At 39.0% G+C, this 12,645-nt stretch overlaps 2 protein-coding genes and 1 long non-coding RNA gene across 3 annotated transcripts in view; 1 reads left to right on the top strand and 2 right to left on the bottom strand.

The window, feature by feature from the left end:
- Positions 1-4,922: 4,922 nt before the first annotated feature.
- LOC126625664 (nematode resistance protein-like HSPRO2) lies at positions 4,923-6,700 on the top strand. The gene has a single exon (XM_050294694.1). It carries the CDS (start codon positions 5,026-5,028, stop codon positions 6,475-6,477), a length of 1,452 nt encoding a protein of 483 aa, XP_050150651.1. The 5' UTR covers positions 4,923-5,025; the 3' UTR covers positions 6,478-6,700.
- Positions 6,701-8,504: 1,804 nt separating this feature from the next.
- The window catches only part of LOC126623950 (uncharacterized), a 53,182-nt gene continuing 49,041 nt past the window's right edge, over positions 8,505-12,645 (bottom strand). Inside the window, exon 2 of the long non-coding RNA XR_007623942.1 lies at positions 8,505-9,041. This is a non-coding gene — a long non-coding RNA (uncharacterized LOC126623950). The remainder of the gene's footprint in view (positions 9,042-12,645) is intronic.
- LOC126623866 (UDP-glycosyltransferase 76F1-like) lies at positions 9,173-11,372 on the bottom strand. Its single transcript, XM_050292849.1, has 2 exons — positions 10,807-11,372; positions 9,173-10,133 (listed from the first exon to the last, which is right to left on the bottom strand). Exons 1-2 carry the CDS (start codon positions 11,285-11,287, stop codon positions 9,241-9,243), a joined length of 1,374 nt encoding a protein of 457 aa, XP_050148806.1. The 5' UTR covers positions 11,288-11,372; the 3' UTR covers positions 9,173-9,240.

Raw genomic sequence — 12,645 nt, 5'->3', positions numbered from 1 at the left:
AGCTTGGGCGCTGTCGTGCACGGCTCCTCCATGTCGGTGTTCTTCCTCATGTTCGGGGAAATGGTTAGCGGGTTCGGCGAAAACCAAATGAATTTGCAGAAAATGACCACAGAAGTAGCAAAGTATGCTCTGTACTTTGTGTATCTCGGTTTCATAGTATGCATAACATCCTACGCAGAGATTGCATACTGGATGTACACCGGTGAGAGGCAGATGAACACGCTGAAGAAGAAGTATCTGGAGGCCGTGCTGAAACAAGACGTCGGCTTCTTCGACATCGACACTAGAACTGGAGACATTGTCTTTAGTATCTCTACAGACACGGTGGACCTGATGCTTCTTGCTTCATTAATGATCATTTCTTTCTTCATCTCATGATTCCAGCTCCCGACTCAGATCTTTCGAGTTTGGAATCTCAACCCAGTGAGTCTCTGAGCTTCGAGACGCTGCGTTTTGGCTTCTGACAAAGCTTATCCTCTTACGCTGCTCACCCATGTTGTAAACCTGCAATGCAGCAGAAAAAAAGAAAAAGGGAAGAAAAGAATATAGAAAGAAAAAAGATGTCTGGAGATGGAGAAAAGCTGAGGAGGAAAGTGGAAAGAAGTGGTCCGGTCCTGTAATGAGTCCATTCTCTAACATCTGCTAACTACTAAAAGCAACCTTCCCAGCCTAGAACGTGCATGAAGCTTTATCAAAAGCTACAGACCACCAAATTCAAAAGAAAGATAAGTTTTTATTCCGTCTGCCATCTGTTATCATTCTATTATTAATTATATAATTACTGTCGGTCATGCTTGAAAGAAACCCATCATTATGTTTTCTCAATATCATTGTTTATTTAATATCTTATTATTTTATTTGTGTCATGATGACTAATTATAAAGTACGTCAAGTACTCCAAAATTATTCAGCAGCCTATCGCTATTATCACCAACCAGGTGATCAAAAGTATGTCCAGTACTTCAAAATTATTCAGCAACATGCCGTTATTATCACCAACCAGGTAATCAAAAGTACAACCCGTATGCCAAAAAATCATACATGAGCATCATTTATGACAATCATCATCATACATGAGCATCACTCATGTCAATCATACATAAACATTCATGAGCATCACTCATGTCAACATTCATGAGCATCACTCATGTCAACATCCATGAACTTCACTCATGTCAATCAACTTCGAAAGCTTCATTTACAGAGCTCTAACTTCGAAAGCTTCATTTATAGAGCTCCAGCTTCGAAAGCTTCATTTACATAGCTCTAGCTTCGAAAGCTTCATTTATAGAGCTCCAACTTTGAAAGTTTCATTTATAGAGCTCCAGCTTCGAAAGCTTCATTTACAGAGCTCCAACTTCGAAAGCTTCATTTACATAGTTATAGCTTCGAAAGCTTCATTTATAGAGCTCCAGCTTCGAAAGTTTCATTTACAGAGCTCCAGCTTCGAAAGCTTCATTTACAAAATCTCCAACTTTGAAAGCTTCACTTACAAAGCTTCAGTGCATGGTATACAAAGACCACCTTTGAACAACCGCCACTTCGGCCCATACATGGATTGAATTTGAAGTCTCCAGCCAACATACTCTATTAACTGAAGACTTGGAGGACTACACTATGTACCATATATTTAGGGCATCCGCAACTGTGCCTCATGAATAATACTTTGGGGACTTAGCTCATTATTTATGTACTGAGGAGCGAACCCTTATTCTATAAAATGGACTCCATCACTTTCATTAGAGAGCACCCATTATTAATGTATTGAGGAGCGAACCTTTATTCTATAAAAATGACTCATTCACCTTCATTAGAGAGCATCGCCGCCAGTTGAGTAACTGTCTTGCCGCGAGCATCACTCTTAACCCATGATTTATGTATTGAGGAGCGAACCCTTATTCTATAAAAGGGACTCCCTCACCTTCATTAGAGAGACTTTTAGCCCATCACTTATGTATTGAGGAACGAGCCCTTATTTTATAAAAGGGACTCCCTCACCATCATTAGAGAGCATCGCCGCCTGCTGAGCAACCGCCTCGCCGCGAGCATCAACTCTAGCCCATCATTTATGTATTGAGGAGCGAGCCCTTATTCTATAAAATGGACTCCCTCACCTTCAACGCCACAAGCCGAGTCAACCAAGGTAACATAAGCCACAAGCCGGGCCAACAAACTCTATTGACTTAAGACTTGGGGGACTACACTATGTACCATATATTTAGGGCATCTACAACTGGGCCTCATGAAAAATACTTGGGGGACTTAGCCCATTATTTATGTACTGAGGAGCGAACCTTTATTCTATAAAAGGGACTCCCTCACTTTCATTAGAGAGCACCCATTATTCATGTATTGAGGAGCGAACCCTTGTTCTATAAAAGGGACTCCCTCACTTTCATTAAAGAGCAGCCATTATTTATGTATTAAGGAGTGATCCCTTATTCTATAAAAGAGACTCATTCACCTTTATTATAGAGCATCGCCGCCAGCTGAGCAACCGCCTCGCCGCGAGCATCACTCCCAACCTATCATTTATGTATTGAGGAGCGAACCCTTATTCTATAAAAGGGACTCCCTCACCTTCATTAGAGAGAGACTCTTAACCCATCACTTATGTATTGAGGAATGAGCCCTTATTCTATAAAAGGGACTCCCTCACCATCATTAAAGAGCATTGCTGCCTGCTGAGCAACTACCTTGCCGCGAGCATCAACTCTAGCCCATCATTTATGTATTGAGGAGCGAACCCTTATTCTATAAAATGGACTCCATCACCTTCAACACCACAAGCCAAGCCAACCAAGGCAACATAAGCCACAAGCCGAGCAGCCTCGCAACATGTGCTACTTCTAGTTGAGCATCATTTCACATTGAGTACCGCCTCATATCGAGTATCAGTTATAGACGACATCTAGTTACTTCGGCCCACACATGGACTAAGTTTCAAATCTCCAGCCAAAAGACTCTTTTGACTGAACACTTGGGGGACTACTGTTTGTACCATATTTAGGGCCTCCGTATTTAGACCTCGTATAAATACTCGGATGACTCAAATGTAATTATGTAATAAATGAAGGGGCAAATACGTAATAAGTGATGAGCCTTTATTCTATAAAAGGACTCTTCACTCTCCTCATTAGAAAATGTGAAGGTTTAGGCCATGGGAAGAGAGAAAACACCTCAGAGAGGGCAAACACAGAAAATAAGCTAGAGAGTACACTGCCTCTAGCCTTCTTGTATATTCACCATTCAAAGTGAAACAATATCAACATAAGTGTGGACGTAGTCCAAACATTGGGGTAAACCACGATACATCTTGTGTTATTTACTTTCTTGCAGATTCACGGTTGGATTTATATTGTTTCAAGACCCCTCCGGTTTTGTGCATCAACACTATTAATTACCATATATGAGTTTAAATTTAAAATTTATGTTCATTTACTATACAAATTTCAAATTTAAACTTATCTAACAACGGTAAATAAGATAATGAGCATCATTACCACTTGAAATCAGTCAGCTAAATTGTTCCCCATTCACCCAAGTATCAATAACAAAGAAAATTAAACCACGAGCTGGTGGTCCAGTGGTAAATAACGGATTACGATGCTTCCTTCAAACTAAAAATGAGAGGTCTTGAGTTCGAAACCCGCTGCTGGTGTGGAAGTTAGACTTGTGGTTGGAGGAAACTAAAATGCCTATGTGAGTCTTCCCAGCTCTCGAAAAGAATAGATAATCATGACTTGCCACTAGTTGTCCATTTTTTAAAATAAAAAAAATAACAAAGAAAATTACATATAGCCGTAAATCAATGCGTAATTATTATTACCTAATAAGGCAATTTAAAAAGCTGTCATTAAAATTAGGAAGTCGGGTGTATAGTTGGAGACAGAAAGAAAACGTGTTATTTCGAAAGAAGAATTAAAAAACAGTTTAGCATTGTAGATGGATCATGGACGTCGCTTAACGTTGACCAAAGTCAAACGTTCGACAATTCCATTTCAAACATATATACGCAGTTTCCTTCCTCCTCTTCTTATTCTTCATTATTTCTAATTTTTATTTATTTTCTCCATTTTTTGAGAAATTTTTCGTACATCATAAACACAGTCATATTATGTTACTATTACGCATATAATAATACACATATCACCAAATTAATATGTCTCATTTGAAGAATATATTAAAAAAAAAATGTCTTTAAATAAAACAATGACGGCTTGTTTGGGAAGTGTATTTTGATGACTGAAAGCGTTTTTTAGAGAAATTATTTTTGGGTTCTGAAAGCGTTTGAAGTGTTCTTGCAAGAAGCACAGTTATGGTGCTCATTGAATGAAGTACTTCAAGTGTTTTTTTTTTTTCAAAATTAACTTGTATTTTTACTAAAACTTGCTTTCAAAAATATTTTCTTTAAAAATACTTTCAATTATTTAAAAGCACTCTCCAAACAATTCCTAACATGATGGCTTTAGAATACAATTATTTGTTTATGTACACGGATATAATAAGAAATGGATCTTCTTCGGATTTTTTCCACCAAATCAGGGAATCCAAGTCCTTAAAATTTGATCGAACTGTTAAAAACAAGTCATTTCTTAAAAAGTTATAATAACTTTAACCGTTAGATTAAATTTCAAAAGTCTGAATCCCTTAATTTAATGAATTTGGTGAAAATGATCTGTTCCGATATAATACACTAAGAAAATGAATGAATAAATACTATAAATTGGACAAGCAGACGGTGATATGGATAAGGTTCAAGTGTCCAAAAAATATATATATATATTTAAATTTATTTAAATTTAATTTCCAAAAACGACTTTCAAATTCGTCGTTCTTCATGCCCACCCACCACCCCGAAATTCCACACGCCTTTTCTTCTCCCCAATTCCCGCTGCCCTATAAATACCCCCCCTCTCTTCTCTCCTTCGTTTCAAACACAACTCAAATCCTAAATCCAAAAGTTCTCAAAAAACGAAAAAAAAAAACGTTTTCAAAATTCATTTCTCTTCTCACAAGTCTCAAATGGTAGATTTAGATTGGAAAGCAAAGATGGTCTCCTCCAACATACCCAGCAAATCCTCCAAACTCTCCACCAAGCTCCACGTCTCGGTTCCCGGTTCGTTTCGCTCCGCCGCCCAAGTTCAGACCGATATTTCCGCCGCCTCCGAAATGTCCTGCTCCACCTACGAGCACTACCTCCGCCTCCCGGAGCTCCGAGAGTTCTGGAGCTCCCACGACTTTCCATCGTGGAAAAACGAGTCGATTCTCAAGCCGGCTCTCCAAGCTCTCGAAATCTCGTTCCGGTTCGTCTCGACCGTTTTGTCCGACCCTAGACCGTACTCAAACCGGCGCGAGTGGAAGCGCCGGCTTGAGTCGCTCACTACCAGCCAGATACAGCTCATCGCGATGTTGATCGAGGACGACGAGGAAGACAGCGAGACGCGCGGATTGGCGCCGATCGTCGATCTCAGCACGTCGAACGGGGAGCTGGCCCGCGACGGGAGCATGGCGGAGGTGTGGAGTTCGGGGGAGCACACGGTGGTCAGCCGCACCAGCGAGGCCAGCTTGCTACCTCGGCTCGCCACGTGGCAGAAATCGGAAGGGATGGCGCAGAAGATACTGTACTCGATCGAGTGCGAGATGAGTAACTGTCCGTACTCGTTGGGTCTGGGGGAGCCGAACCTCGCCGGGAAGCCGAACCTGGATTACGACGCCGTATGCAAGCCGAGCGAGCTGCATTCCCTGAGGAAGAGCCCGTACGACGCCCATGTCGACAACTACGAGAACCAGACGGTGTACGCCACGCACCAGGTCCTCGAGTCGTGGGTCCACGTTTGCCGGGAGCTTCTCATGCGCGTGGTAAGCCGCATCGAATCTCGAGACTTGGAAAAGGCCGCGAGCGACTGTTACGTGATCGAACGGATATGGAAGCTCCTCGCGGAGATAGAGGATCTTCACCTTCTGATGGACCCGGCCGATTTTCTGAGGCTGAAGAACCAGCTGCGGATCAAGACAGTGGACGATACGGAGTCGTTTTGCTTCAGATCGAAGGCGCTCGTGGAGGTGACGAAGCTCTGCAAGGAGCTGAGGCATAAGGTGCCGTACATACTGGGTGTTGAGGTGGACCCCAAGGGAGGGCCCAGGATTCAGGAGGCGGCGATGAGGCTGTACTCGGAGAAGAAAGCCGAGTCAGACTCGGAATCCGTCTCGGAGAAGATCCACTTGCTGCAGGCGCTTCAGGCGATTGAGTCGGCGTTGAAGCGATTCTACTACGCGTACAAGCAGGCGCTGGTGGTGTTGATGGGGAGCTTGGAGGCGAAGGGGAACCAAGTCGTGGTGAGTCCGGAGGCGTGTGACTCGCTGAGTCGGATATTTCTGGAGCCGACTTATTTTCCGAGCTTGGACGCGGCGAAGACGTTTTTGGGGGATAGTTTGAATCACGGGTTACACGGCGGAGACAGGCGGAAACAGTGAGAGACAGAAGCGTTGACTGATTTAGGGGTTGGAGATTGACTCGGTCTGCCAACTCGTGTTGTGTTGGACCGACACTTGTAAACTCCTGAATGCGAATATTCTTTTTACTGCTTTTCCCCGTCCTGGGATTTTTGTTATTTCTAGTTTTGTTTTTGGATCATCAGATCTTGTAAAATATTACCAATTCTTATAAAATATTTCATTTGTTATTTATCAAAGCCAATGCTATGAGCCCGGGAGAACAATGCATGCTTGTTTGATGGTGATTCTTGTAGCTTGCAGTCTGCCTCTATTCAGGGAGCGAATCGCATCGTTTTACTTAACTAAGACAACGCATTGTCCCAATCAACTAAAGCCATACTTTTTGTTTGTGATTTTTACTCAACTAAAACCATACTTTTGTTTGTGGTTTTTACGTTCGAGTTTCTTCCATAAATCAAACGTAGAATGAAAACAAATGAAAACTACCTAAATAATAAAAAGGGAATTATAATATTAAATATGGAGTTTCTTCCATAAATCAAACGTAGAATGAAAACAAATGAAAACTACCTAAATAATAAAAAGGGAATTATAATATTAAATATGGACTCTCGTGAACAAAAACTAGGGCACAACTAATATTTTAAATATTGATATGCAAATTTATGAAAATTTTGATGATATATCAATATCGGTTGTCTACAACGTAAGTTATGAAAATTTGCAACGGGGTAGGTATATCAGCTCATTTAGACTTAGTTGAAATTTGATGGCGATTCATGTAGATCGTACTCTAACTCTATTTTGGGAGCGAATCGCATCGTCTCACTTAACTAAGACAACGCATTGTCCAAGTGAACTAAGACAACGCATTTGTTAATGATTTTCACGTTGGAGATTCATCCATAACTGAAATGTAGAACGAAAAACAGATAAAAACTAGTCAAATAATTTGGGTTAATGTATTTTGCTCTCTAGGAGGGGTGATATAGATTCCAATAAGTATACAAGAAATTCCTAATAAGAAGAGAATTATAATATTCAAAATAAATACAAAATATGTTTGACTCACGCTAACAAAAACTAGGGCGCAACTCAGTTTTGCAAGTGAAAGACATAGTGGACTGAAGACCTGGGCTTCTACCAAATTACTTAGGGAGATGGGCCCGAATTGCTTTTGGGTCCAAAATAGAAAATGTGAAGCTATGATTTAGGGTATTGGTTTGAACATGGTTTTTCTCTTCATATAGAATACTTTTGTATTGGTTTGAGGAAACACCGGATATTCTTCGTGATGTTTTGACCGAGAGTATTGTGATCGAATTGATCCTCGTACGTGTACACTCATTGTACTCAAATCTATGAACATCTTGAAATATTTCTTTTGAGGTGTATTTAATTGGAATTTTAAGGAATTTTAATTCTTTTAATGAATCTATGGGTATTCAATATTAGAAAATATGAAAATAACAACAATTACAATAATAATTATTATAAAAAGATTCACAACATCACATGTGTACAAAATTAATATAAACAACTAGAGAGAAAGTTAGAAAAACTGACAAACTTTGAGATTGAGACTTGCATAAATGCAATGTCCTAAAGACATAGTTTCGCCCCTACTCTTTGCTTGTAGTTCGGTAGGCGTTCGTCTCACAGGATTCAACAATTTATAATCCGAAGTCAAAGCACTTCAATCTTCGGACTCTGGCGAACTTCATATATTATTTACCTTTAAGACACGACTCAGATTTTTACCAAGACATTGGAGAAAACTCTTCTCTTAATTCTATTAGACACGTGGGATGCTTGAGTTTATATAGAACTCAAGCCACCCTTTTTGAAACAGTATGACTGTTGTCTAAAGTTCCAACGAACATATACAACTCATGAGTTTGAATTCAACTATGACACATGACTCTTATTTTTCATTCATACAAAAATTAAATATTATAATATTAATTATAATATATAATTTCCCACAATCCCCCACATGACTGAAAAATTAGGAAGAATTTGAGAGTACATGATGACAAGAGATGCATCGGGAAATATGTCTTTTGAACTTGAACCTATCCTAGTGAATACTTAATGGATTTACTTGGTGATGCAGTAGATATGGAATCTTGAACACTTCACCGCAACAATAAACCGAGACAATAAGCAATACACATCACTAATCCTAATATATTCCGGTTCATACGGTTGTGTTCATTTTAGTCCTGAACAAATCCCGGATTCATGAGAGCTTTAGAGAATTTAGCCATCTCATACTCATAGAAGCGACCCATTTCTACTCTCACATAGGTGACCACTGATTAAAAATAGTTTGTTCTATTCCTCTTATTTATAAGATATCACTGTCATTAAGTATAAATATACAACCTAAAACGTCTGCAGACAATACACTTCTTCCATCATAGGAATGAGGTATATAATGTGTTTAACTTCTTTGAATCATGTCCAACCAGTTTGCCTATTGAACTTAGACCATGGGATCTCCAATCAACTAAGTTAGTTTTCCGCTTGGCTGATTCATTAGTTATGTTGGCTTGAACCTCATTCCTCTCGATGATCAACTTACTTTCTAGTCTAACCTTTAATAATTGGATCCACTACTAGGTTGACTATTTATAATGGGTTGATTATTATTTCATCAATAGTGCTTGTATAAAGAAAAAGATAATCAACCATTTGTAAGCGGGCAAGAGAAAAAAATGGAAAAATTCCAAAGGATATGATAAAGATGATGGATTACCATCTTAAAAAACAAACGATTTATAAGGATAAAATATGATTAACCAAGCCATCTAAAGATTGGTACGAAGAGCCACCTTCTTTGAGGGAAAGATTTGCCTTTTCCATCAACTTTAAGGCTCTCTCTTTGATCTCTTCCCCTTCTTTCTCAACCATCAGTCTTCTAATTGTTCTTTCAACCTCACCTCTCTCAATCCCATGCTCCAACTGCAACCCTACCTTCCAAACATCGCTCACAAATCTTGCATCCACCATTTGATCACTGAAACATGGCGTACAAATCATAGGTACGCCTTCACAAATGCTTTCCAATGTAGAATTCCAACCACAGTGAGTCCAAAAGACTCCGACTGCTGGGTGGGCCAACACTTCTTTTTGTGGAGCCCATTTCACGACATGGGCCCTCTCGTTCAACGCTTCTAGAAACCCGTTAGGCAACGCTTCAAGCCAATCCAACTCTTGAACTAATCCAGGTCGAACCACCCACAAAAAAGGTTGGCCACTGTTGGCCAACCCCCAAGCAACCTCCAAAAATTGAACTTGATCTATCTCGGCAATGCTCCCAAAGCTAACATAAGCAACAGATTTTGGCGCTTGAGTGTTTAGCCATGAAATGCAACTTTGGTCTTGTGCTAACAAACTAGTTGAAGAAGAAGAGGTTGTAGGGCCACACTTGTGAAATGGACCTAGTGAGAAAATTGGAATATTGGGGTAATATTCTTGGCGAAGTGTGGCAAGTTCTTGTCCTTCAAGATCTTCAAAAGTATTGAAGATGAGTCCATGAGAAGCCTTGGGTTCATTTGCCATGTTGGTTATCAGTTGATAGAAATCTTCAGGGTCACAATCAGGCATCATTGGTAGATCTTTAACTTTGATAGGTAAAAGTTCCGTCACTGGCTCTTCTAGTCGAGAATCTAATTGTCAAAATAAAAAGCCAAATATAAGGTTCCTAGCAAGTATATATATTTTGCCTTTTAATGCATATCCTAAAATGCTAATTTATGAGGAGGTAGAGCAAAGAATAAAAATGCTAAACTGACTAATTAGCCTAACTCAAATATGCATAAGTTGTCTAAGTGCCAATATAGTATCACTTCTAGAAGTGTTAAAAGTGTTTTCTGGTAACAAAAACATTTTTGGATCTATAGAGTGATTTATGAAGAAGAAGAAGACGAACTAGAATAATAATCACTTTGAAGTTTTTTTTTTCCAAAGAATCACCTGAGTTTTTAATAGGGAGTTTTAACAAAAAGCTAACGGTTCACTTTAACGAAAAACACATTTTTACACTAAAAATTCAAACCTGATACTATTTACTTTACCCTTTATTTTGTCCTTATCATTAAAACTCAAAGTTTTCAATCATTTTTCATTAGTTTTTCTTTTTTAATAATGACATGTTTATAATAAAGGTACATATTGCATAATCTCTTATGAACAAAGAATAAAAGTGCTACGTATAAAAATAATTTGAAACGAGTCATTAGTCTCGGTGTGGTGTTTTCAATCTACTCATATTGCATTTATTAGTAACAACGATGAGAAAAAAACATTTGATAATAGGGTTTTGTTGGCTTGAGATTGTACCTGGTATTGGTAGGTAACCCTTTTCCTTGAGAAGTGGAAATGCAGCATAAACAGCGAAGGAAGCGGCACCCCCGGTCCTTAACACGATCCTCGGCAGCTTAAAGCTCTCTGCAACCGATCGAGTGAAGTCGAAGATAGGATCCGTGATCAAGCATGCAATGGGGTCCTCCGAATTAACATCGTCGGATAACAACCCGGCCAAGCATTCTCTGAAAGGCTCAACACATTTAGCATTTAGAATAGAAAGATGAAGGGTGGGATCCTTGATGGAGTCTTCGTTTTCTGTCAAGTCAACAGGGATTGAATGGTAGGTGAAGTGTGGGTTTAGGGTTGAAGGATTGAGGGAGTTGAAGTTGGTGTAGATGATGGCTATGGAGAAGCCTTTGGAATGCAGAATGTTGGCCAGTTCTAGCGTAGGGTTTATGTGCCCTTGGAAGGGCAGTGGGAAGAGGATGACTCTCCTGCCTTTGCTTTGCTCCATTTTTGGATCCACAATCGTAGCTTGTGACTTGTGAACTTATTGGTGAATAATGCTGAGGCGGCTGAGCCTTTTTTGTTTTTGGTCAATGGGGCGGCTGAGCTTGAGCTTGGGAAAATATAAAATATGGGAATTTTGCTCACGCATGACGCAACCCTGGAAATTCCAGGCGGGAATCCCACATGTCGACCGCCTATAAAAAAATAATATAAAATATTGACGTGGCTTAACCGTGACCACACAAAATAGGAGGGCATGGAGAGGGCACCTAAATGGGAAGGCAGACAATCCAAGTCCTTTATGTTATTGCTTACAAAGATAAGGAACATCATTGTCTATATTTACCGACTGGGTTTTGGGCTTATTTTTCTACTGGGAACAATTTGAACACACACGCACAAAAATTAGATTAATCCAAGGTGTTTTTCTCATCGATTGTTAAGATTTTTCCAATGTGTTTTTCTTATCAGTTTAGGTCTATTGACCATTTTTTTTACAAGGCAACCTATCAAGATATTGCCATTCCTTTGTGCATTTGGGTTGCAATTTCCAATCCAAGAGTTTCATGATTTTCTTCTTTTAGGTTTTGAATTTGGTTTTCTTTTTACTTCTGCGGTGCAAACAATTTGTTGGAGCCAACCGCACAGCAACAGATGTCCACGTATCGTGGTGAGACGTGTGTAGTTGAGTCGGTAGCATCGACAACTGCAGCTGCATCTGGAGAAAAACATGGTCCTGACTCCTAGCATGTGACTCGGTACTGTGACGACATACTCCACAAATTTGTAACCTTTTTCTATCAAAAGAAACTTACTGACTGCAATCATTATACACGGGAAAGATAATCCCTTTGTTTTCTGGCAAACTTATAAATTTAGGATTTTTATTTATTTTTATAAACTAATTTATTTAAGAGGATTTTAACGAAAAACTTTCAGTACTGTTTACTTTAACGAAAAATCATATTTTTACACTAAAAAATAAAAAGTTAATCCTGATACTATTCACTTTACTATTTATTTTGTTCTTTTCGTTAAAATTCAAAATTTTCAAGTCCTTTTTATTAGTTTTCTTTTTATTTAATTAACTTAAAATTTAATTCCTAAACTATTTTTCAATACACAAAGTTATTAAATTCACTAAAATTATCTCAAAGTGACAGAAATAATTCAAGTTCAGCTCGAATGACGATGAGGAATAATATTTGTATTGAAACCACAAGTCTCAGGTTATACTCACTAAAAACTTTAAGAACTTATTTTTTCGAAAAAATTATTTAAGAACTTATTTATATAAAGTAGTGGGTATATTTTTGCTGACCATCCTAGTAGTTGTAATTCACACCCTTCTATTTATCACTA

Source organism: Malus sylvestris, chromosome 1 (genome assembly GCF_916048215.2).
Source record: "Malus sylvestris chromosome 1, drMalSylv7.2, whole genome shotgun sequence".
NCBI classification, from domain to species: domain Eukaryota; kingdom Viridiplantae; phylum Streptophyta; class Magnoliopsida; order Rosales; family Rosaceae; genus Malus; species Malus sylvestris.
The sequence above is the reverse complement of the archived record's forward strand: the minus strand, read 5'-3'. Positions and strand labels throughout refer to the sequence as shown.

What these genes read in the sequence shown, in the direction of transcription:
- LOC126625664 (XM_050294694.1), top strand. Translation starts at nt 5,026, where the DNA reads ATGGTAGATTTAGATTGGAAAGCAAAGATGGTCTCCTCCAACATACCC.
- LOC126623866 (XM_050292849.1), bottom strand. Translation starts at nt 11,287, where the DNA reads ATGGAGCAAAGCAAAGGCAGGAGAGTCATCCTCTTCCCACTGCCCTTC. An exon ending in GGGTTACCTACCAATACCAG is followed by an intron (nt 10,134 to 10,806) that starts GTACAATCTCAA and finishes TTTGACAATTAG; the next exon opens with ATTCTCGACTAGAAGAGCCA.